Raw genomic sequence first — 27192 nt, forward strand, 5'->3', positions numbered from 1 at the left:
TAATCCAGTAATGGAGGAGACAGGAGAGCAGCCGGTACAGGACGCCATGGGATAGTGGGGAGGGGAGAGGGGAAGCAGCTCCCCTCCTCCTTCTTTACTTCTGTACCTCCATCTATTCCCTAGAAGCACCAAGCAGTCCCCCCTCCTCAGCCACCCTCTTCTCACCACTTAAGCTGGGCCCAGCTGCGCCAGGAGCAAAAAAAATCATTGGAATCCATCTTTTTAATTCTGCTTTATTACACCCACTATCAATATTGTTATTGTTTAAAGTGGCCCCGTCTCGAGCTGGGCTCTGACTGACGGGCATCCTACAGTGCCTCTCTGGTTAATTATGTATAGAGGAAGTAGCGGCAGCACAGGGGGTTGTGGAAAAGAAGTCTTGGGGGCTGCTTGTGTATGGGACGGTGAGGAGACCTATGGAGGGCTGGCGTGAATTATTTACCTTTGGCTCGTGGCTCGCCTGCTGAGCGTCAGGCACTGACATTTGGAAAGGGAGCGATTGTCTGCGTTCAGCACAGTGTGATGCTGCGCTGGAGTAAATGAGACACTTTACAGGTGTAGGCCTTCCAGAATGAACCTCAGCGCCCTAATAAAAAACAGGATATGTGCTCGGCTTGTTAGTTGCTAAAAAGGGAATTTAAAAAACGGGCGTTAGCAGAAATGCGGCAGTGGAGAAGTAAACCTGAAAATTATGCACCAGATGTCAAATGATACATTTCTGAATGCATGTGTAATATATGGCCAATGCACCAGCGCTGCTAAGGCCCATTTGAAATCTAATATTAGCCTTTCATTATAGGTAGGCAGTGAGAGTGTGTCACTCTGGCAACGTGGGAGAATAGCAAACGAGTCAGAGAGGGTCAGCTGCATGTGAATATCTGCATCTGCAGTGGATTTATCTGCTCATTCACATGCTGATATCTTTGCATACATTTGCATTAAAGGACCATCCTAGTACTTTAATGCATTTAGTACATTGTTACACAGCATTCAAAAGCATACCACAGATTGCTTTTATGTGCAACCATTGTTTATTCATCACAGAACGGTATGAAAACTTGCAGACACCAGATGGTGAACTCAATATGCTGCAGTATATGCTCATAGTAAACAGCACATTTGCTTTTATTTCTGTCAGAGTTACAGTACTCTATTGTGGCATAATAAAGCAGCTGCAAATAGGGAAGACTTTAAAAGGTTTTTGGAAGGGGTTGACAGATTATCAGCCTGGCCGATTATCAGGGCTGATATTTGGGATTTTGACGATTATCTGTATTAGCGTTTTATTTTAATGATCGCCAAGTGTAAAGACAGTGTCAGCATGGGAGGAACTTTTACTTTTTAAAACCTCAGGGAGCTATTTTTATTTATTCATTTTTTATTTTAATTTTCGCTTGACCTAATAAAAAAGTTGCAGGGAAATTGCAAAAGGAATTTAAACCAAGTTTTGTGTTGGAGTTTGTTATATTTCAAATTCTAAATATTGCCAAAGCCTTTCGTTTTTATTGTAAATGCATATCAGTTCCAAATATCAGTTATTGGACTCATTAACTACTAATAATTGGTATCGGTACTGGCCCTGAAAACAACCCCAATATTGGTCGTCCCTAGTTTTTGGAGGAAATGTTGAAGTAGTGGCGAGAAGCTCAGACATCCATGAGTCAACTGCTGCCTTTTAATTATTTCTGCGCATTTCAAAATCAGCACACAGCAATGTTAGCCTGCAGGTACAAAAATGTGAAAAGTTTTGGTATCTTTGGGGAGAAAAAGTCTGTTAATCATTAATAATTTGTAATTATTTAGTTCGAAAAACTGACCATAGACAAACTCGTGGGTGATTCCAGTACTTGGTAAATAAAGGAAGACTGTATACATCCCAGATATTAGCGAGTCAGTGAAGATCAAGCTTCCATGACTTGAAATTTAAGATGTGCACTGGATGAGGTTTGATGGTAGCTGACATCACCAACATTTTCATGTGAGTAATATTCCGTCCCATTGTCTGTTTTTTTTTTTGGCAGGGGCTCACCCCGAGCCCTGTCTCTGAATTGCTCCCCTCTAGCCTGTCTGTTTTCCTGCTACTGTGCTGAGGCTGTGCTCGAAAAAGTCGTGCCTCTCTAATAAGCTGCCTGTGGGCATTCCAGCACATAAGAGCAGCTGAAGGATGAGGCAGCTTCAGAATGCAAAGTTAAAAAGCAAGTCAAGTGGGAAGGAGGGGTTTGGAGAGGAGTGCTGCAGGGTCATGCAGCTGTGTGATGAGCTCAGTTGGACCTGGACAGGCAGGTTAGGGATGATTGCAGGACTGTTTCTGTGGGACTATGACTGTAGCAAAACACTGAGAAACACACAGAACAAGCAGCTTTCTCCTTTTTCATTTTATTCTCCATAGTACCAAAACTGAAACTAAATTCATTTTGCAGACACACCCCCCACCCCCATATTTTCCTTCCTCTTAATTTCAAAACAGTTTGTTCACTTTCACTAAGCAGGTTGTCAAACTTCAGACATGGCATCTGTTTTACGCAAAGCACTTGAGGCATCCGCACTTGGCCGCACAAACCCATATCAAGACCCACTCGGCTCCTTCTTGTCTAAGTGCTAACGATCGTCTAGCCCGCGCTTCCGCCAAATTCTCCAGCCCTCTCTGGGTTTTTGGAGTGCTGCTTAAAAAGAGAAACCTGCAAAGGTGACTCGCCACTGCAGCGCACCAGCCTCACTGGACACTTATTTGAGGTCACCTAATGCAAAACACAGCAAGCAATTTCATATTTCACGGCGCCAACCTATACTTAGACCAAATATTTTGGTGTCAGGGTCCGTAAAAGAGTATCCTGGAAGCCAAAGTAATATAGTATACCCCAGCTCACTTCTCCTATGGCCTGTTAGTGTCAAGCCAGTTGATATCTCATAAAAGCTGTCTTTAAGGCCTGATGGGCTCATAAAAGCTGAGCTAACCTGTTTAGATGGATACTTTAGCCCATGGCCTTCACACCTTATTTACACACTTAACTCTCCTTACCCTGAGGAGGAATGTTGACCTGTCAGACTCCTCTGTTTAGTGTAAATAATTGTAACACAGTTAGACATGAAAATATTAGATTTGATGTGAATTTTTTTCTTTTTCTTTGTTATGGGGCTTGGACTGTCACATGTGTTTTCATACTGTTTATATGCTTATTTGAAAATAAAAGATTGACTGTATTAGTGTTCTGGGGCACGATCCAGCAAAGGAATTCTGTGTGTGCTTGCAAGTTTTGGGCACGTGATGAGCTCTAATCATTAGCATGCAGCGCAGCTTTGTCTCATTACCAAGTGGCACCGCTCTGAACTTCCTATGACGTGAATGCATGCATGTGTGAGTGTGTGTTTGTGCCCTGTGTGAATACATTACGCAGTCCCAGCCATACTCCAAGTCTCACTCTCTTTCTCTCTCTCAGAGTGAGCAAGTGCCTCTGAATCAATGGATTGGGATTACAGGCCTTAACTTCAAAGTTCATCTCTTTCTTCATGGAGGATGCAGCTGTCAGTCAGGAGCTGGCTGGCTCCTTTCTTCCCAGAAAATAACTTATAGAAAAGTTGCAACTGAGGTGAAGAAAGTTCTCAGAGTCTATCATCCATATAAATCTTTGGCAGTGCCCATACAACAGAGCACGTTTGAAACAGCTCTCAAATCAGCATTTTAACTCGGTGGATGAGGAGGACTGAAAACAGAGTGAGAAGAGAAGTTGCTGCGATTGGATATGAATTGGGTTAAACTAGATTGGATTTGATGCAGCTCATGAGAGTAGGCTTGATGAATCTTTTCTTTGAGTCCTGGCGAACCGAGATGACAGTTGACCATTGGTGGGCGTTTGTTGCCCTAGTTTTTGCCTTGTGTCCCACACTGTTGGCCCTCGTTGGCTCTTTTTTAGCCAATTCAGCATGGTGAATCAGCGTCGCCGACAGTGGAGCATTGAATGAAATCACTCTGATTTGCTGTTTGGCTCAGCACACACGTAAGGAAACAGAAGTAAACAAAGAGCTTAAGTCAAGTGGGAGCGAGATCAAAACAAACTTGTTTTATCAGGTCAGATTTTTTTTCTGTAGTCATTGAAATCTTTAGCAGAAATTATTTCTAAAGGTTTGTGTTATTGTTCACTGGCGCAGGGTTGCTCTGCCAATGTTGGATTTGTGTTGTTAATGTGCTAACTGGCTAACTAGCGTTAGAGTTATTAGAGTTACTTCCTGTCACGCAGGCGCAGAACCTGTGAGGTGGTTGGCCATTAGCTGTAGTCTCTGCAGTGTGTTCAAGTGCAACTATTTGGTCGAGACACAGGCGACGTGAAGTGGCATACCAGGCGGCTGTTATCACCACTTGTAGTTGTTTTGTTGTGTGTGGGTCTTCAGAAAGTATGTAAAAGTTCAATCTTAACAGTGCATGTGCCTTTTTATAAACCATCGATTGTGCTGTACAGTATACAGTCAAGGAGAGGAAACATGGAAACACTGTATACAGTCAAACATGTCCTTCTTTATAGAGAATACAAACTTTGTGAACTCAGCCTCTGTAAGTTGCCTTTACTTCAAATAGATAGCCACTGTGACCTCCTGTCTGTCCTTCGCTCTGAGTCAGAGCAGCTGCACAGGATCAGTTGAATAATTGATCCATTTTCTGGACCGCACCTGAGCTTCCATCTTGCTTTTTTACTTTTATTTACTACAATGTTCTGGCCATCCAGCTGGCTCTGCCACAGCATCGCCTCAAGCTATTTTGCCAGCCCGTAGACTCCCATCTCAGCCTCTCCGTCTTTTAGCATAAAAGCCACACGCTGTACATTGGAAGTTCTAAAACAACCAAAAGCACTTTCAGTTCCTCTTTTGTAAAAAAGGTCACACCTGTTTTCTTGTAACCACAAGTAATACGTCCACACGGCACAACATGCAGAAACAAAAGCGCCTTTGATCAGTTTCAATACATTCTCACTGCAACTGAAGCCATAAAACTTGGCGGTGAAAAGGCTGGGCAGAAGGCATCGCCGCTGTCTCCCTGAAATGTAGACAGCTGCAAGGCCAGTTCCTCACTTGCACCTGTATTTTGGCAATCCCTCAAACAGAAGAGTGAAATAGAAAGAAACAACAAAGTGTTTGAAATGTAATGACTTGTAGTGAAGAGTGGTTGTAGCACGTGTCCTTGGGGTAATAAAGCAAATTGGGGGTGAAGTTGGGGCAGAGGGGGTGGCAGGCTCCATGTGTGCCGAGACAAATAGGATTTTTGAAAAATACTGAGGGGTGTAGCTTTCTAAACGGACAAAGAGATAGCTGCAGAACTGCTTCTTTTCTTCATTTTCTGTTTTCTTAGTTGAGGGCCCTCTGTGGTTTCCTTCAGGGCAGAGCTGTTTCTTCATTTCTCACACTAGGGAAGCAAGAGATGAACGGTACACCAGGGGCCAGCCATGCTGGACAGCCTGCTGGAGCTCTACAGGCGTTGCTTCTTTCCCTTGCTAATCAGAGCTCCACAGTCCCCAGTCACGCCACCACCAGGGCCTAGGCAGACATCCCAGATGATGGCCTCTTAGGACCCCCAAGGACCCCATATGGGCTACTTTGGAGTCTAAAAGGAACCGAAGAAACACATACACATTCACACAGCTCAACAACAGCAGCAGCCCCCATCTAGCAGTGGGGTTTTTAGCTGGCAAGGCGCCACTGTCAGTGCATCAGTCACAGGAGGACATGGGTGAAGTCAGAGCCTGACAAATCCAGGGTATTATCAGGCCTTTGTCCAGCCTGCAGCTGTCACTTACCAGGCTAGTGGGAGAGGATGAGGGGGACAGAAGGGAATTCATGACCTATCCCTGTAACCACAAAGGAGTATTGAGGCATTCAGAGATAAAACATATGGGGAGGAAAAGATAGAAATAAAGGAGAGAGATGAGGCAAGAGAAAAAACTGGAAGATATTTTTATTGAGATGGAAAATAGAGTAAAGAGGAGAGTGAAATAAATGCAGGGAGAGGGCTATATGCTTCAAATGCTATCGTTTGATTGCAAGAATCATGGCGAGATTGGCCGATATATGCTGATTTCCTCTGAAGACTCTAAAAAAACTGTTTTATCTTTGTCCCTCTCCCCTCCGAAAATGACCAGCGGTAATGCAGATCTAATCTTTTCTATCATCACGGTAGGTCCCAAAGGCTGTCCATCTCCCCAAAAACTGCCTCATCTTTCTGTCTTTGAAATAAATGAAAGTCCACGGGGCGATGGAATAAAGATGAGCTAAGCCTTTGACTTGATGCAAGATTGCCAAAGGGGCCAAACTTAAGAAGCCTGCCCCATCATCTGCTGCGTGGAGATACTGGGGCCGGAGCAAGAAACCAGATAATCTGATGGAATTTCAATCAGCAGTGATCAGATAAGAAATAACAGACCGTCTGATTTTAAAGTCACACCGAAGCCCCAACGGTTCAGTCTTTTTCGTTTTACTTGGAAGTGAACAAGTCAGTGACAACTCTCCGAACTCATGTCAAACTTGCGTTGAAACTTTACCCCCAGGATTGTTACACTTCTTGCCTTGCTTGCTTCTTTCATTCTGATTGGCTGGCCTCTGACCTTCGGTACGCTCATATGACCCGTGTTACACTCTCAGTGATTGGATTACTCCTTTATTAGCCAGTGGCAGTGTTTATAGGACATGCCGAGGCTCAGCACGGCTTTGATCCACCAACAGAAGCAAACAGGGGGACTGTGCCATAGTTTGCATCCTTGGCCTAAGCCTTGTGGTGTGTGAGACATCTGCCAAATCCTCCCGGATCAAAGGATGACTATTACACAGACAGGCGTCCACATACCTCCAACTGCAGCTTTAGAGGGCTCATAACCCCTGTCAACAGGTCAGGTTGAAAAACACAGGTGGGATGGGGGTCACACATGCATATAGATACATGCACACCATTTGGTTGTAAAACAAAAGTGTTCCTGTATAAGTTGGGATATCCTAAGGTTACTCACAAAGCAATTTATTTCATTGGTTAAATCTTTATTTAACCAGGTTGGTCTCATTGAGATTAATAATCTCTTTTTCAAGGGTGACATGACCAAGACAGTCAGCAGTGAGAACACAAAACTGCAGACAGAGACACAAGGCACTAAAATTTGCATTAAAAGAGAACTTTTTGGGAGTCAGTTTTACAACCAGACAGGCTAAAAACATCAACATCCTATAGAATCTAATTCTCAGTTTTTCGTTTTCGATTTCAAAAGATTTAACGACACCAGCTCCCTGAGTTTCAAGTCATTCTGCAACAAATTCCAGGCTGAGGGTGGAGAATACCCAAAAGTTTTTCCCTTATTTCTGTTCTAGCATTTGTGACCGAGAGCAAAAAGAGGTCCTGAGAGTGCAATGAATACTGTCCAGTGCTGTATTCATCACATGTTCAAAAAGCTTTTTTTTTTGTTGTTGTTTAGCATTTTCCTACTTCAGCTAGTTTTTATAATCCTTTCTTAATAAGGGAGAGGATGAGTTGAAACAGCGAGAGGAGATCAGTAGAGGGTCTGTTATTGTTCACATGGACCTGAATCCTTGTTGTTTGACCTGACGGTGCATGCCTGCGAATTCACCTCTCCCAATAATCCTTCAGAATAAAGCTCTCAATACAGCAGCAATGTGACTTTACAGAGTGCAAGTGTCTGTAAAGTGAAGACAGGGAGAGGGAGAGTGTGTGTCAGCCTCTTTCTGTGTCTCTCTCCACATTTATGTGTCGCAGGCTGTGTTTGCACGAGTGTATGCATTTGGGAGCCAACCTGAGAGGGCAAGTGCTGACATTTCAGCCTGCGAACACACCAATGAATTTTGAGCAAATCTCATTATACAGGACAGAATGAAGATGCTGGTTGTGAAAGGGCTGTGGCATATGGATACTTTATCTGCATGTTTTTTAATTACTTTACAGGCAGTATCCCATTTTCCATTGACTCACATTTTAAAAGCGGCCTTTTGGGCGGAAAAAATAGCACTGGGACTAAGACCTGAAAGCTCATATGATCATGATGCAGACAGCCTGCCTGTACCCCTGAGTACACTTATACAACCTGTGACCTTTTTCCCTCATGCACAAACACACGAGTTATAGCAAACTGATGAGCAGCACTCATTCATATTCCCACACAGCGATCTATTGCTGGCTGGGGTGACACATTCATCCTAATTGCTGAGGTGGTCCGCTGGCGTAAATTGCCCAATCTTTTCTTGCAGCTCTTGTTCTTCAGGCCCATTACAGACGTTGACGCATTCGCGGGGGGATTTATAAGCGGTGACACCTGATGCATCCAGCAACGATCATGCTGACTAATTACACATTGAGGTGCCCAAGCACTGGGGAGCTCTCAGAGAAGGCGGCTGAATCCATCTTCTTTATATATGGAGACAGGCCTGCTACCAGCTGTTACAGTGATAGTGGTGCCTTGATTCCCTCTCTTCACCAGCACTAAGCTTTCCAGCTTTTTTTCCCCTCCTTTCCATGTGAATATATTTACACTGGAGAGTGTCTTCCAAGAATCCCATCATCTTGGTGCCCTCATGGTGGGTGGAGGACCAAGAGGAGAAGCCCCTGCAGATAATCTAGATATTGCACAGCCCTCCTTTGAACTGCCATGACAAATTCACCCCTCGTTAAATCCCTCTACCCAATCCCATCCCCATACTCAACGCAATTTCCATTTGCAGCACTTTGAAAAATGTATTGAAGTGCCTTGCTGCTAGTTCTTTAATTTGCTGGAGATCTTGTCTGCGCTGATCTTCTCCCATTCCACTCCCCAGCACTTCATCTGTCACCCACTGTGCAGAAATTTGGTAATATACAGGAGAACCCTCTTTCTTAGATTGATGCTTTAGTGGGTGGGAGAAGGGCAATAGGTCCTATTGTGTATATGGACTCAAGCAGTCTTGTTTACAGCCTGGGTTGTGGCCCTTTTTCTGGATCCCCAGCTGGTTCCCACTGCCTCTTCTTGTTCCTCTCGCCCAGTGGTGCATGTTTTAGATGCTGATGCTAGCACTGACCCTCCCTGAAGGGTCAAAGAGAAGAATTTACGATGCTGTTTGTTTGGAGTCGGCCTGGTTTTCTCTTTGACCAGCCACAGGGATTAAACTAATTGCATACATTGGACTTCCCAGATCTATCTTTGGTCTTATCTCATCTCTCTCAAGTGGGGAAGATAGCATGTACCGTACTTGTGTGTGTAGAAAAGCAGGCATATATTTGATGGAAAGAAAATTCATTCGGAATTGCAGATGTGTTTTTTCTATCTTCTTCTCCTTAATTGCATGCTGTGTGAGTGTATGTATGGTATGAGGCGCACACTCTTTACTAGAACACGTCTTTGGGGAAATCTGGAAACCTTTGGGTTAAATGGTGTTTTGAAATTCAACAGATTGTGGACTCAATGTGCATATGGAGTGTGTGGCATTGGTAGTCATACAGAAACAGCTGATAATGGTTTCACTTACATGTGTCATCAGTTAAAAGAAATAAAAACATTTATGATAATAGAGAAAATTTGGGGGAACTCTATATTTTAGCAGTCTTTAAAGGTTCTGTATGAAACATTCAGAGCATTATTAAAGTAGCAATCCAATTTTTACTGTGACCCTAAACAATCTCACTCCCCTTGCTTAAACCTAACCATTACAATCAAAAAGGGCAACCAGTAAGAGCCAATCATAGGGAGTGAAGGGCGGGTCATATATTTGCTCTGGGGCAGCAGTAGCTCAGGCAACAGGGACTTGGCATTTAAACCAGAGGGTCGACAATTTAAATCCCCATACGGACCAAATATGGCATGTGGACTGGTAGCTGAAGAGATGGACAGGGCACCTGTCCATGAGCAGCCCCTGGACACTGTGCCATCTCTCCATTTAAAGCATCTACATGTTCTGTGTGTGCATGTGTGTGTATTTTGGGCATGTGCGTATATAATATGTACTAAGAGAGTAAAAAATCAAATTTTTTTAACATAATTTATAGCTGCTAGGCGCTGGCTCAGCCCCCTCCAGGTAAAGAACCTTGTGCAGATAACTCATACGTTCTGATTTTTGCATAGAGGCCCTGTAAGCGTTGCCATTGAATGAATGAATGAATGAATGAATGAATGAATGAGTACTTATTTACGTATCTGGTTATTGTATGACCCATTCCACATGGGATTATTCAGACACATTAACTGAAATACAGTAAATATTCCTGCGTCCAGCCAGCATCAGACATCACAGTACGATAACATCTTTAAGTAAACATAAACCACATCTAGATAAAATACTCCAGGAGGTAAGACACAACAAAATATATATTGACCAAAGATATATACATGCATACATGCATACATGTATGCTTGCCAGATACACGCACGCACACACACAAGCACGCACACATACACGCATACATGCATGCACACATGCATACATGTATACATGCATACATACATACATAAATACATACATACATACCAACACAGCCCCTTGAGATGTGTGAAGATAGATGTGTCTATGCAGCTCTGTTGTTTATGGACTGCAATTAAGTCATTTAACATCTTTAACATCACATATGCTATGTAAGCAAACTCATGCCAATATAAAGGGAACATTGATTTTGTAATGAACAGTAATAGAAGGACTTCACCATCACCCCACACCCTCCTCACACCCGAGTGAGCCACTTAATTGCCCACATCCACATAAAAGCCCTAATGTACGCTCCCTGTGCTCCCACACACATAAAGCTATAGGAATCAAATGGACTATAACTAATACAATTGATTTTGATCAGGCAGTACGAATAACACCATAACCGTCTCTCGCCAAGTGCTACTCAGGGGCACGCACCGAGATCTGTTCATCCTTTACGAGCTGCTATTTATTGTGCTTTTAATGAAGCTTGATTGGCAGCATGTCCTATTGCCCATTATCATCAGAAGGATGTGCTCATTCTAATCTGCAATTATCACCATAATTGCGCCCAGAATCCTCCGGGCCCAAATAAGCAATCACTTCCACCGCTGGCGTGCCACCTGTAAGTGCTCCTCAGGAGGACAAACGGAGTGACAGGGTAACAGGTCCTGGCTGACTTGGTTTCTTCCCTTTTCTCTCACATGCTGTTGATTAACCTTTCCCTTTTTTCACTCAGCACCATCCCCGAGAACACCCCTCCTACCTTTATCTCCCTTTCCTTCCCTCACCTTATCCACCCCAGAGCTCCCAGCCCCTCCCAGCACAAATTCCTAACCTTTGGTCACTTTCATCCCTGTGGTATGCATAAATACAGGCCTATTATCAAGCCGGTTGTCTCGCCATAATTATGCATTTTGTCATGTGCTGCCTCTGTAGCTGGTGATAAAAGGAGAGCCTGATTAAGCCGAGGGAAGGCTATTGATTCCTATTGACAGGCCCCTCAAAGCCCTTCAATGAAGGGGATGTAAATGAGGGTTTTCCACAGTGTTTAATGACTGCGTACCATAAAAGGCCAACATTCTCCTGCAGTCTAAAAGGGACATGCATCACTCACAACGGTGCACGAGGGACACTTTCAGTTATGGGGATATTGAGAAGCAAAGGCTGGGAGGGAGGGAGGGTGGGAAGAAAAAGCACACAGAGATGTCAGTCAGGTATGCAAGAGGGAATCATAACTGTCAGATCAAGGCATCCTCAGTACAATTTAGAGGGGGTGTAAGTGTGGTCAAGTGAATTATTCCAATATGAAAAAGAATCAGTAACAACATAGCTAGGGGAATGTGCTAGGTATTATTTCTTGAGTGGGGGGGGGGGTGCTGAAAAATTACCTCTAAGCGTGCTATCTGGATTCAAAACAGCTCCTCTGTCTCTCTCCCAGCAGTCAGATGGCTCCCAGCAACCACGACCGGATACAAAGGCTGAGGCACGAGTTCCAGCAGGCCAGGCAGGAGGATGAGCACGAGGACCACAGGCACTCCTACAGCTTCAGCCAGTCCTGGGTGAGTGTCCAATAGGAGCTGCCGCGCTCCATCAGAGTGGCGCTGAGCCGCACAGACCCAGATACACATACTGAAATACTCTTAGAGTGATCCCCCCTGATGCACCACTGGACTCACATTATCTGCAAAGCTTCCAGCTTCTTAATGGATTTCTTACACTCAAATAGTTTGATTCCTGTAGAACTTGAATCTTATTTCTTTGAATATCTACCTGTGACACAACCTTACTTTGATCAGCACTCGCATGGAACACAGAATTGGGATTTCTTTTTAGCAATAAGTACTAAAACAAATCAAGATTTCAGCATGTCAGTGTTGCATAGAAAATACCTTTCGTTATTGGTATTCTAGTGATGGTTATAGCTATCTGATCAGATATACAATAGATACAAATATTAAAGTGCATTTTATTCTTTCCAACTTATGTCAGAGTTTTAAAGTGAAAAAAAAACTAACCATAAATGTAGATTATTTTCCTGCTATTATTCCCAGAAGACATTTTGTAATATATCTGCAGCCTGCAATTGACTAGAGTCATAAAATCCTGCATCCTGGGTTTAGCAATAACAATCTTGCTTGTGAACTGAATAATATTTGATCTGACACAGCACAAAGCCTGTGCAGCACAACATTAACTCTCCATGAAGTGCCTCAGTCGTCTGACGTCGTCATCCCTCTGGACCGTCACTGTCCTACGGCTGCCAAACTATCTGACTCATGTCTCTAAAACTTTCAGCTTCAGTCCCAACTTCCAAATTTCTTTGACTAATTTCTAATTCTTGGGTCCAACCTTTGACCTGGAACTAATTGCTAATTACTCATCTCTGTCTGTGGCTGTTCTGTCTTGGAAATTTGACACACTTATGGCACGAAGGAGAAGAGGAGACGAACAAGGAGGGACAGTCTGTGACAAGTGACTATTCAGGACTTTGAGCCAAAGTAAGGGGAGGAGAGAAATTAGCAGAGAGGCACACTCTTCATTTTCATTAGACTTGATTAAAGGGATTTCTGAATTAAGAATTTTTAAATTAAAAATTTGATCGTTTTTTTTAAGCAGTTCTCCTCTCCCATGATTGATCTATACTAACAATGGGATTTACTCCTCATAATTGGAAAAATGTAATCAAGTTAATTCCTTTGTTAATTCATTCAGACCTGATCTCATATTCCTTCCTGCTGCGCTACTGCGCCTGGAGTTTAAATAAAGAAAGACTTTCATCTTTCCAGTTATATCACCGATGATCATAACATGCAGCTGTACTATTTACTTTACTTTCACTTCTAGCTTTGTTAGGACTGATATACCTCACTGGTTGGCACTATGATTAAAAGCTTACATCTGTGAAAGCAAATAAGAAACATAAGTATCTGAATTTTAACAACTGTATACTTGATATACTGAACTAATAGCATTGAAATATTTTACTTTGAAAGCCATGTAGCCGAATTGATTTTATTCCCAATTAGGCCATTTCAAATTAAAATATGATGCGGCAATATGCAGTCTCAAAAGTTGGGTTGACATTTTTTCAAGGTTGACTAATTCAGATCGAAATATTAAAGTTTAGGAATGTCTTAGAGAATTATTTGTGGTTGCTCAAATTCAGTTGGAAAATTTCAGATCTAAAAACTCAAGCTGAGTAATTCAATGGCAACAATTGGGCTGTCCAGGACAGGATACGCAATCGAGCCTGAATGCAATCAAGCAGACTCCTGTCAGTCACATGAAAGCAGCTGGAAAATTGAAAACCAAAAAACTGCACAAACTATATCTGTGCTATCCATTGTACCAGCTGCTGCATTTGAAAGTTTTCAACTTTTGGATCCAGATTTGATCAAACAAATTTTAGCAATCTATTTTTTCCCCTTTTTTTTAAATTCTGAAACCTTTTGGATCTTAATTTGAGAACTTTGGAAAAAATAAAGAAATAAATTTACATATATATATAATTTTATTTAACTCATTAATTCATTTTATTATCAAAGGGGTGATTTCAGAACAAAAATTCAGATACAGGGCTTTCAGAGCAAAATAATTCAATGTTATGAATTCAGTAGTGTTTAAATTTCTTTACTTTTATTCAGTGGCTATTAAAATTAAAATACTCAAGTTTCTTATTTGCTTATACGTCCACATTTAAAATAAACACAAAAAAAACATAACAACAAACATAACAATAATAGAGTCAAATTTGTGACATCAAACAGGAAAAAGTTAGGGGTCAAATATTTGTATATTTTTGCAGTATAATGGCTTGAGACAGACAGCTTCTTTTTTTTTATTGTCTCGTGACTTTGCTGACCCGGTGGTAGAAGAAAGTGGGCTAATTGTTTCACCAAGCAGAGCTATTTTCTAAATTATGGGTCAGAATGTCAGACCTTGAAAGTTAAAATATTTGGCATCCAATTTTCTGGAGAATTATCAGTGTCAGTTTGTCAATTTAATTGGTTTTAGAGTGTACGTCTGATGTGTCTGGGATCTTCTGCTGTTTTTCTCCATTGTCTGAATGAGTTTGGGTTAGACATGACAGCACACAGCTTTATTTGCTCTGGATTTCCTTCACTGTTAGTCCTACTGATGGTTGAAAATCACAGAAAGCGGACATCTCTCTCTGTTCTTTTCTTAATCTCTTCGTCTTTCCTTCCTCGCTCCTGAAACGAGATGTTAACTGTTTGTTCAGCACTAAGCAGTCTCAGTCTATCTCTCTGAGCCTCTGAGCCCCTAATTGCTTGTGATTGTTGACATTGTTGAGCATACCCGCACTACTCCACTGGTAATAAGATATAAGGCCTGCCCGGGAGTATTGAAGTCTATTTTATTAGTCCTCTTTCATGTTATTTTAGTCCTGCAAACAAGGATTCACAATGGCAGAGCTTGTTAGGAAAGATGCAAGCGTGTCCATGCTATGTGTTGACACTGATTAGAGGAACTCAAGGGAAATCCTGTCTTAGTGTAGTCCAAAAGCAGATATGACTCTATTGAAGACAGATGGGGCTAGCAATTTGATATGAAATCCAGGGGCAACTGTGGAAAGAAAAATGTGAGGTGACACTTTTGGCCATTAGATGTCCTGGTGAAAAGAAGAAAAGAGAAAAAAAAAGGCATCAGAGAGAGGCATAAACATTCTATATTACATTTAGACTGATTATAAATCCCAAAACTCTGAATATCTTTCAGAAAATGAACTTATTGCATTCACATGTGGGATTTAAAAGTGTAGGTGGAGGCATTAGTGACGACAATAGCATTTTTTGACCCACACCGAAAAACACAACCTTGTGGCTGTTTTCTGTTCCAACCTATTAAGGCTACTTTTTGTACAGACATTGATCTCTTTTTTTTTTTAGTGTTTTTTTGCTCTGAGTCATTGCCTAACGCTGTCCGCAGTGATGAAAGTGAAACCTCCGTGACCTCCACTCAAAACATTCAGTGAATGTAACCATGAAAAGGCAAGATGCTCGAGAAGGCAGTTAAATGCCTACCACATCAAAGTCTGCAAAACTGCACTTTGATGCGCGTTGTCCCTGAGTACTCAAGGTTACAGCGTAATGGCTTCCACGCACATCTACAAGCCAGAACAGAAGCAGCTGCCGGCATCTCCAGGCATGACTTGGTTTTAATATTTACACTGTGTATTTCTTCTGAAAACAAAGAGCACCAGCTCAGATTCGCTCCATCACATGTCCAAATATTGTGATTAAAGTAATCACGACAAAACAATCTCACCTCAAGGTCCATTGAGTAGTTGTTGTGGATTTTGTCACATGATCTTCATCAGCGGACAGAGTTTTCCCAGATGTGGTGAAAAAATAGATTTCCATTTTTTCCGAAGCACTTTGAAAGCATCGCTAACAAAACAATTTCACAACCATTTTGTGGCTGTTCCGGAGCTTTTAATCACATTACATGATCTTAAGCAGCAGAAGTTGACTGCACAGTTGCCACAGAAATGAAAATGTTCATATTTCAATGTTTCAGTGATTGAAAGCTGCAGAATAGTTACTGATTTGACAAAAAGGTGACTGTTTTGTCAAGAGCAGTTTTTAGGTTTCAAGTGAAACTCAACTGAAAAACTTCATACACTGTACACATTAAGCCAGATTTTAGCCCTGAAATTGTCTCCTCCAACTCATTTTACAATGGGGCCTGCAGGGTTAGTAATGGTTTGATATGCAGTTTAACGGGAGTCACAATACCGGATGAACCCTTTAAGACCGAAGCAAATTTGGCTAGATTTCTTTAAAAATGTGTAAGACAATGAGCAGAAAAAGAGGAAATGACCCAAAACTTAGAAAGAAATCAGTAAAAACTACAAGAATAGCTGAACATTTGTAATAAATAAATAAATAAATAAACAAGTAAATGACCTAGGAGAAGTGCTTTTAACATAATTCTAAATATGTAATTATGATAATTATATGTTTTTCCCATAGATTTTTCCTTTTTCCTACCTTTTTAAAACTACATTTTTAAATCTATTTTTTGCAATTTGTCAAACATGTATTATCAAGTTGGGCATTGCCTTTTTCCTGTGTTTTTTTTTTTTTTTTTTTTAAATAAATCACACCAATTTGTTCAGGGTTCAAAAGTTTTAAATGCATGTAAAACGCATCTGCAAGCAACACAAGAAATGTGATGTTGCATCAGTGTTGATGAATTAGGTTTCAAAGGGTTAATTACCTTAAGCTCAACAAATTGCCTTGTCCAATCTGTTGGACTTTTGGCATGTCAGACATTTTGGCGCCTGTCCTGTCGCTTGACCAGTTCCACAGTCCAATCCATCAGAAACTGCAGTGATCTTGTTTTAAAGTTTCTCTCCTGGCATTGATTCAACCCATAAAAATTCAACTCTGATCACCAAAATGACACATTTAACAACATATGTTACATATATTACAACAACATATTATAGATGTAACTTGCACAAATCTATAAATATGCAAATTGGTCCCCACCTATTCTCCGCCCACCCATAAACCTCGAGCCTGCAGTTTAAACGGAACTGCTTTCTACAACATTAGAAACTTGACACAAATAGTAAAGATGAGCCTTCAGCTTGACTAAGCTAACAAACAGCTGATGATGATGTGTTTCCAGTGTAGAGAAACCTTGTTCTTGATCACCAGCTCTGACAAATTAAAGTGAAAGTGAAACTTTGCTTGAAAACACAGCCCGTTTTCATTCCAAAGTCTTCAATTACAACCACTTTTGCAGTGCTTTTGACGTAAAATATTGATGCCAAAAACCAGCAGTCTCGTCTTAGCTTTCCATGTGAATGCATTGGAGTTTTTTCTACACCTTATCATGTGCCTCTTTTGCCTAAACTTAACCATACGTGACTGTGCCAGCATGTGTGTTTGTTAACTCCCCGGGATCGGTGTCATTGGTGTTTTATTTTGTAGTATCACTCCTCATGTTTCATGTCTGATTTTACTTCCTGTCTTTGTATGTTTTCCTGCCTTAGTGCGTCCCTGATTAGTTTCACCTGTCCCTCACTGGATCGTCCTCTCACCTGTTCTCACTTTCCCTTCTGGTTTTCCTGTGTCCTTAGTTCTTCCTGCCCTGTCTTTTTCCCTTCTGTTTTCTATCACACCTGTCTTTTATCAGTCTTATTCGTCCTTTCCTGTTTCCAGAGTCTTGCCTGCGCACCTGCTCTGTTTTAGTTTTGTTTTCTCCACTCTAGTGTTCCCTGCCACACCCTTGTTTTTAGCCTATCTCTGTGCTTCCCTCCTTTTACCCATGTCCCCGCCTACTCCACCAGTGTCTTGTTGATCTGATTACTTCCCTGTGTGTATATATCTGTTTTTCCACTTGTCCTTTGTCATTTTAACTGTTGTCAGACTGCCGATGTGATATTCACTGTGTTCCCCACCGTGTTACTCACTGTTTTCTTCTCTGTGACACCCCTGAGTTCTTCCCAGTCTTCCTCGTGTTTTGCTAGTTGGTTTCAGTTTAGTTTGGATTCATATTTCTTTTGCACTCTGCAGCAAAATCTTGGGACCAAAATATCCCTAGAAGCATACTGCATAGCACACTGGCTAGTGAAAAAAAAGAAAAAGAAAGAAAAGACTGCTCAACTTGAGTAATCTCAGTTGACTGAGGGGTCTCTGACTGCTGATTGGAATCTCTAACTTTCAAGGGGCAGCCCTAATATGAAACACCATGTGGACATGTTAACAGGGTTAAAAACTTGATTTTCATTGGAGGGCGTCTATAATATTATTGGATAAGTGTTACATGTTGTGGGTTAGAACTGTATTTAAAAATCAGCGACATTAAAACTGAACTTTGTTGCACAGCAGACTGTCCAGACTGCATCTTCCAGACATCTGTGACTCCATATTTTTCTCTCCACTTGTAGTAGAATTGCACAACAATTGGTTAGCATGCAGTCGTCTTGTTTGAATAAACTTTATTGGAATTGTCACCGCACAAAACAGAACCGGGAGTTTTGTGCTTAGGTTTCATGTGAGCTCCATGTGGTGGCCAGTCCAACGATCCGTTCAGTGTGAGTGAAAAAGTGGCAGGTTGCCTGCCAAGTGCATAGTGTGAATAAACATACAAGATTAACAAAAATCCACTGTGTCTGCCCATCTTAAAGTAATTCTAGTTGATTGAGTTATTTTTTGCTCAGTAGTACCCAATATCTTCCTGTGATTCCAAACAGATTGCTGTTATAGTACCTCTTTAGGGGGAAACAGCAAATGTACAATAAAATGATCATCATAATGAGGACCAGGCACACGGAGCAGCGTGAGGTGTGAGCCGCCCTCTGTGTGAGTTTGACCCCCAGCTTGCCTCTGGGGTGTCGGAGCCTGAGCTCAGGTATGTCTGCTGTGAACGCCTGTAATGACAATGCTGAGGTCAGTCCTCGAACCCCCGGCTCCTCCTTAATGGAATAATGACCAGGACACGAGAAGCCCTGTCTATCACGTAGCCCCCAAGCCAACACATGCAATTAGAGTTGGCATGTTTTCTCTCCCTCCCTCCCTGCCGCTCCGTTAGAGGGGATTTCCAGATGTTCATCATAAAGCGCAATGTATTTTCCAAAGAGTTGCCTTTTTCTCTCTAGCTCTCTGTCTGCAGCAATAAAATCAATTTGTGCTGTTGGGCTGGAGCGCCAATGAGCATGACCACACAGAGGAGTGAGCGCCACGCTGGTTCCTTGGATCAAACACACCAACGGCAGCCTGTAAAGCTCTTATTTATGTGAATTCTTTTGATTTTATTATTGCTCTATCTACTGCTACCAGGATACATGTGTCTACAAGCATTTGTTGTGTTTACACAATCTTGGGTTCCTCTGAATATGGAGCTTTTCATGTTGGTGGGTTCACAGCAAACTCTTTTCCTATGTGATCATGTGAAAGAGAATAAGCCACTTTTAGCTGCAGTCACTTGACTTCCCAGGGGCGAAGAGTAGGAGTTTAGACAGCATAACTGTGTGCCATGACAGTGTGTGAGCGTCTGGCTGGAACCAGTCACCGTAACCAGTCACACACTACATGGAGTGCGTTGTGTGATTTTTAATGAAGTCCATAATCGCGAGCACTGGCAAGACTGAAACAAGAATTCTTTCACGTATTATAGCATAGAAAATGTCTTTGTTTAAAGGCAGTCAGTTGACTCTGCTAGCTGTTTTTTCACATATCGGCCTCACAGAGGAGGATAATAACATACTGTTGAGAACAGCAGAAAAAATCCTTTAGCCACTCTTGATTATATTTGTGAGGCTTTTTTCACAGTGATGAGAGGATTCTCTTTCTGCAAGATGTGTTTTGGACATGTGGACGATGTCATTGTCCTCTTGTCATTGTCACGATCACCGGAAGCAGTTGACCTACTTACTTAATACAATTCATCATAGATAATGCTGAACAGAGAGTTTATGAAAATACATTTTTGGGACCACAAACTATGTTGGAAACCAGGTATACATCATATAAAGACAAAAATGTTAAAGTCTATTGAAATATTGCAAAAAACAAAGGACATTTTCAGTCTAAATTCACAATGACATAATATTCTATCATTTTCTTATAATTCTATACATTACCTACAAAACAATTACAAGTGCAGTTTTTATGCTACAGAAGAAACTACAAGAATTATAGACAGAGCTGATGAAAACAACCAACCAACAAATTATTTATAACTCCATATGCTGTCTTATGTAGAGATTTGGTTGACTTAAAAATGTAAAAAAGTAAAAAAAAAAAAAAAGGGTTAGAGAGTCAGAATGAACTAAGAGGAATTTGTACATTTACAAAAACTAAGATGTACAACAGTCAAAGGAGTAAATCTGGGGAGTAGTTTTGAAAAAAAAATGACAATGTGTAAAACATTTAATAGAATTTTGGGACTTATGGGTATATATAATGTAGATATATTTTGTTTTTCCGATTTCTTTGATTTTTGTTGTATAAATCTAAAGGGAATAGTGAACTAAGACTTCAGCCTACATCTTTTTGGTCAGCAAAACTGGCTCTGGTCTGTCACTGATTACTTTTGTTTTGTTTTTCTTCCATGGCTTTGACTTACTTACGTTTGTAAATGACAAAAAATGAACTAACCAAACTAAACTAAAACTGTATTTTTCAACTGCAGCTCTTTTTGTCTATTCTGGCTATTTTTCAATCGATCTTTTGTCAAGCTTCTTCCCAGTTTGCTCACCAAAGCTTGCTGTCAAGGCTGCATGGGTAAATTATGGATATTACTGTTTAATGTTGTGTGAGGAGCAAGCACAGTTTACTGATCTCATGATTATTACCGCAGTAAGCAATCGGACTCGCCAACATATTTGAACAACATATCACATTCATAGCATTATTCAGCTTGTTGGGAGTGTGGAATGCATTTTTTCACAGCAAAAACAATACTGTTGCATTGTTCAAGACACATTTGCAGTCACAATCATGTGCACAGACGTACACATGCCTACAACCCGCGCTTTTTCTTTTTATTGCACCCAATATATGCTTTGATACCAAACTGTATGTGTGTTCACAGATAAGATTGAGAACAGAGGGAGAAGAGGAGAACAAAGCCATTACGCTTCTCTTATGTCGACATAATAATACATTTCAGCACTATTACCCCACACATTCATCCTACACATCCTATCTTCACAATAAAAGATAAGACTAACATTTGTTCTGCCATTTGTGCATGCTGTGGAGTCTCTAAGTGATGTGGCGATAACCAACCCAACCTCCCATTCACCACGGTTTCCTGGTGGAAGGACCACACTGTTTGCTCTCACATGGATACTCCGCCTGGAGCTACACGCCCCGCCGACCACAAATGGACTGGGCTTGCTTATAATAAATTGGCGGAATTGGGTCGATGACTTTAAGAGAGAATCATTATCCGACTGCGCTTTTGTCAGGATGTGGTGTTTCACTACCATTCTCTCACTTTCCTCTTGTTCTGACTGCCCATTAGCAACTCAAATGTCTTCCATATGTCTGTTTGTGTACAGCGTGGCTGCTCTCTTAAAACAGTTTCCTTTGTGGCCAGCTGCAAACGTAGCATCACGAGGAGCGGGGGCGGTAAAGCCATATGTTAGCGTGGACCCATCGCAGCAACCTGCTTTGATATCTGAAAGGTCCGTGACCAACTCTGAACCAAGAAATATTACACCTTGGAACTTTTAAAGCTCAACGCCTCCCCAGCTGCTTTCCTGGTCCCAGATTTTTGATAGCTGCAAATAATTTTCATAATTATGTCCCCCCTCGACTCACCGTCTGTGAACGCGCTTATGTTTAAACAGGTGGAGGACTCTTTCTTTTTTTTTTCTTTCCACCACTGCTTTGTCTGTGACACATCCAAGGAAACAAGGGAGAGATAAAAGCATGCCGTATTGACATCATTTTTCACATTATTGGATAAAAACGAACACGGACGTCTCTTTGATTCGATTTCAACAAATGTCATGTTTTATATGGCATTGTATTCCAGGCCTAACATGGAATAATCTGATTCTCCTTCCCTGGATAATGCCATTACACTGACTGATTTTCTCTCCTGGCTATTTCTCATGCATTTCTCCTGCCATGGCGTCATCCAACCTCAAGCCCGTCGGTTTTAAACTGAAACGTCAAGCACCTCCGGATTCCTCACCACTTCCCCTCAAATCGCATTAAAAACTTTCAGTGTGCGTGACTAATTATTTTCTCACCACCGCATTTGGCCACAGTAAAATAATTTCTCCTTTTCCCTCACCGTTCATCTGATATCCGTTTACGCGCCCTGCACTTGCTGAGCAGGGAGAACGTGTTGTTGCAGCGAAACCTGAAACATATGAGTCCAATTCACTTCACCCACGTGGAATACTTGTATTTTTGTAGGACTTGAAAAAGGACTTGTTGTTGACGCTGAGTGAAATGTAATTGCACTGTTATTGCAGCTGTCCATGTGAGGGGGAAAGCAGACATTTAAAGAACACAAGATGTTTCCAAGAAGACATTTTTGCTGACAGCCTTTCTGCACACCAACACACCTCTGCCCCATCAATCCACTCTGTCATCTACTATTACCCCGCGTCCAGCACTCACCCAACAAACACAATTTTTCCAAAACATCACAAGGTACCAAACGCTGATTCTTAGACTGTTCAGTTCTAAAACTCGCTTGTAAAATTGTGAAAATGATTGGTTAATATTCATTCCAGCGGAAATGTATGCACACAAGCCACCCGCGCACCCACCTGCCTACCAAATTGCCGTCCGAGCCTTATGAGAACTGACACTTGGTCAAGCTGCTTCTCGCTACACCTCCTCAGCTCGCCTTTCTTTAATTGGCTTGTCATGTTCTTTCATCAGCCAGCTCGTTAGCAGCGTGCTAGTGTTGAGGGAGATAATATCGCCATGTCAACCCAGCCAATGATCACACAACAAACACACATACACGCCGGTGCAGGTTAGTGGTGTGTAGTGGAGTCGCACGCAAATCTGTGATATAAAGCAGTGACTGGTGATACTTATACTCACGTCAGTATTCCAGTGGTATTTACTTTGTTCAGAAATACACAGCACAAGTTTAGCAAAATATTTTGGATAAAAATGTCTAAAATAACATAAGCAGTCTGATTCACTCAAACAGAGAGGAGAGAGTAGTCAGCATGAGAAAATGGATTTCAAAACTCACAAAAAAAAAAAGATGCAGTCTAAACAAGGTCAGGAATAATGACATTAAACACATTATACCACATCACTAAAAATGCATTATGGGTTTATTTATGCCATTTTTCAATTATTATTAAGTATTGTAATGTTCGTGGTATTGTGGTATGATCAGTACAGCTAATACTTGAAATACAATGCTTATACAGTTAGCCCATGCCCAAAAATTCCAAATGCCGTTTTTATGTTTTCGGTTTGTCTGTCTGTCTGTCCCATTCAGATGAACACGATATCTCAAGAATGCCTTGAGGGAATTTCTTCAATTTTGATAAATCGATGAAGTGATGACATTTTATATCCAAAAAGTGAAAGGTCAGCTTCACTGTGACATCAGGATGCTCTGCAGAAACACTTTCCTGGCCATTATTCAACGTTATAACTGAGGAACAGAAGGGGAGACATTTGATCAGGTTGTGAACTGGTGACACTAATTTCAGGTGTCCACCTTGAAACTGTGCTGATTGTATAGATCTGCACAGGGAAGGTGTGTGTGAGGCATCCCTATCTTTACAGAAATAGTTGTAAACTCTAAGTGCAGCTTGACTGGTTCATAGAGGCAGACAATCATAAGGCAGTATTTGTAGTTCTGATCATATTCTTAGTTTAATCGAAGGGTGAGAAAGTCTTCTTTCTCAAAGTCTCTTTCGACATCATTGTGACGTTGTCTAACAGCAGTTGCACTTGGCTGTTTGACTTGATGTTTTTGCCAATAGTCCCTTTCAGCTGTTAAGTTACTGGGAGATGTGTTTGACTACTTTTAACTCATCAGGAATTTATTTGGTCAGCGGCAGTAAAACGCACATGGCATCAGAGACTTGTGCAGATTAAACTAGGATAACACTTTAAGGCCACAAACAGACTTGAAACTCTCTAGCCAAGCAGCATTAAGACTCCACATAACCCACAATGCAACACTCTTCAAATTACAGACTCACTCTGTGATGCAGGAACCGGTGCAATTCAAAGAAAACATCTGCTGTTTTCAACATGTAAATGTTGGTCCTAAAAGATAACCACATAAAATGTGTCATTTTTCCAGAAAAAAACATATCCTGTTATTTTCTGGTCAATATGTTTCCCCTTTTTTTCAAATTTGTTGTCATGTTTGAAGGCCTTGTTTGAGATGAGGAATGTTAGTAGAGAATGTGTAGTTTGGCACACTTGAAAGCCAATTTCTATAATTGATAGATCTGGATTTGGTGTATTGTGCCTTTTAAGAAAATATCAGGGGGTTTTCATCCACTGGCGCAGGTGCATGTTTAAGTGCCATTATCATCATGGAATCACACCTGCTAACTACTGTTCCCCGAGTGTAGCCCAACACACAAGAGGCATCACACCGACAAACCACCTGCTGCGCTGAGGGAAATATATTCCATCATATAAGCAGGATTCCCAGGGATCCTTAAAAACTCTGAAAAGGCATTAATCTAAAAATAAGGCCTTAATTGTTATTAAAACGTATTTAATCAATCTTTCAAAAGTCTTACTTCAAAAGTCTTATTTTTGGAACATAGAAAGTAGGATTTTATAAATTATTATTTTCTGATGTTGCATTTTAAAATCTCAAAATAAGTGGTAACATCTATTTTTTTGTTAAATAATTTACCAAATTCCTTTTCTTAAACTCATCATGAAAAAAAATCTGGGAAGTAATATCTCATATGTAGAGTGAAAAACATAAAATCACCAAGAAAAACAGCCAGAAAATGCCATATATTCCCTCTTGGTACACCAAATAGATTATTATAATATATGTTAATTGTCCTTCATGCATTCCACTATAAAAAGGGTTTTTTCAGCACTTGGTATAGATAATCTAATGTTAATGATAAGACAAAAAATGTCATGTTTCATGTTACAATAAACATCTGGGCAAAATTTCCTTTATTTCCTATTTTGGTTATTGAGAAATTGGTCTTAAATTTCATTCCGAGTGGCAAAAAGAAGGTCTTCAGCTGTAGGAACCCTGTCTAAGTGTTTTTGTGTGTTTTCTCCATTTCCAGATTTGTGCACAAAGATGGAAATGTTGACCATTTTAAAGACAGAAATGTTGACCATTTTGGCTCCATCTGTCTCCATGTTTCTTAACTTTGCCTATCTTGACTTGTATTATTTGATGGATGTTACAGGTGAGCAACGGGACGGAGACGCCAAGCGGACGCCACTCAGTAACAGTTGACTCTCAGGTCCAGAAACAGCAGCAGGAGGACAGAGACGGTTTCCAACAGGCGCAGAGACAGTACAGCTCGCTGCCACGGTGATACCTTGTCTCCCTTCTCCTGTCTTTATTCCATCGTCTGTCTCTGTCCTCCTCTCTCCCTCCTCTCACTGTTACTTATCATGTCTTGCCTGCCCTTTCTAGACCTCTTCATTAGCCTTTTTCGGATTTGCATCAATTTCTTGTGCTCATATTTGTGCTTTCAACCTCTTTTCTCTACACTTTTCTTTAGCGTATCCCTTTGGTTACAAAGTCAATCACCACAAAGCCACGTTCAGCTCATCTGCACACAAAAACCCTTTGAATGAAATCATTTAATGTGATCGCGGAGAATTATTCCACTGATGTTCACTTTCATTAAGTCAATGTTGACCCTGATGAAGTGGTGACTTTGTCACTGGCATCAGCCCCCCCTCACTCCAACATTTCCAGTGTAATGAATACTATCATGTTTTTAAAAGGAATTTTCTCTTGGCAGTTTCTCGCCTTACACAGCTTGAGTTCAGAGCTACAACCGCTGCTCTTCATCTTCTCTATCTTCCTGTTTCGATTCTTTTGCATATTTTTCAAAGAGGTGCCAATAAAGCTTACCATATCTTACATCTCTAGGCGTTTGGGGGGGGGGGGGGGGTTAGTATCGGTATTTGCATTTCCTGCCTTCACTCTCTACGTGTGTATCTGCCCCGCTATCAATCCTCTGAAGCTCTCTAATCGCACTTTAGTCAATGCAAATTGCAAAGCCAACCAAAGCTGGTGGAAAATGTTCACATTTTAAGCACTTAAAGAGACACAAATTCTATACTTTGATTGACTGATGCAGGGATTTATAGTTAGTAATAGAATAAACATAATTTCCTCTCTGTGTTAAATACTTCCTCATTGCAAACAATCCAACGTGAGTTTTTTTGTATTATAAAATGCATGGTGTGTTCTAAAAATGAAGTGAAGTCTGATTTATTTAGGTTTTGCTGCTTTGCCAGTTTAAACAAAGACAGAACTCTTAAAGTGTGTATATATCTGTGTGTGTGTGTGTGTGTGTGTGTGTGTGTGTGTGTGTGTGTGTGTGTGTGGTCTTTTAATTTTCTTGGCTGGAGTAACTCTGCTCTCCTGTGATTTTAATCTCTCCCTGCACAAACAGCAATCATTTCTCTGTCGCCATCCTCTTTTGCTCTGCTGTCTCTGAAAAGTCGCAGTCGGGTCGATTAAAACATGCTCCCGTCCATGGCTATGGATTTATGGGTCCACCTGGATGCATAATCAATGCAGCTGTGTATAAGCCGGACCGATCCGTGCGTTTGCTTCATATGTGTTATCTTCTGGCATCTCCTGTGATGTGACAGTTGCCTCCAGGCCTCCGTTCTCACTGAGCTCCTTCTCTTGGGAAAGTTGGTCCGGCGGGCCAAAAAGCCAGGCGAGGACGGCCTTTGATATGCATTCCTCTCATAATCTCATAGCGTCTTTTAGCCAAGAGTCGCATGAGCTCAGGCTTGACGTTTGACCCCAGCTCAGGCTTTTCAGAGCTTGTGTCTCGGCGCGGCTCCTCATTAAAGAGCTAAAGTCTTACATCCCCAGATTAATAACCACAATTCCCTCTAACTCCAACCACCTCTCGTCTGGAACCCCTTCATCCTGTCCTTCTCCTCCAAAACAGGAAGCTTGAGCAGTCATCCGAAAAGGGGACATTCCCTCGCAACAAAAAAAAAGCTTCCCAAAGAGCTTCCAGAAGAAGCCATGGTAGCTGGTTATCTGATGACGGCCAGGCTTAGCTGGCTGTCTGGGATGTGAGGATTGGAAGATCACTAATGAAGGCTT

The 27192-nt window shown here is 41.3% G+C and overlaps 1 protein-coding gene across 4 annotated transcripts in view; it reads left to right on the forward strand.

Annotated features, from left to right (window-relative positions):
* The window catches only part of LOC121960465 (partitioning defective 3 homolog), a 382155-nt gene that overhangs the window by 347365 nt on the left and 7598 nt on the right, over positions 1 to 27192 (forward strand). For 3 of the 4 annotated variants that reach the window (XM_042510168.1, XM_042510169.1, XM_042510171.1), the window contains 2 exons: positions 11855 to 11975; positions 25292 to 25419. In XM_042510168.1, coding sequence (XP_042366102.1) covers positions 11855 to 11975; positions 25292 to 25419 — 249 coding nt within the window. The remainder of the gene's footprint in view (positions 1 to 11854; positions 11976 to 25291; positions 25420 to 27192) is intronic. The other variant, XM_042510170.1, reaches the window with a different exon arrangement.

The sequence above is a fragment of the Plectropomus leopardus genome, chromosome 21 (assembly GCF_008729295.1).
Source record: "Plectropomus leopardus isolate mb chromosome 21, YSFRI_Pleo_2.0, whole genome shotgun sequence".
Taxonomy (NCBI): domain Eukaryota; kingdom Metazoa; phylum Chordata; class Actinopteri; order Perciformes; family Serranidae; genus Plectropomus; species Plectropomus leopardus.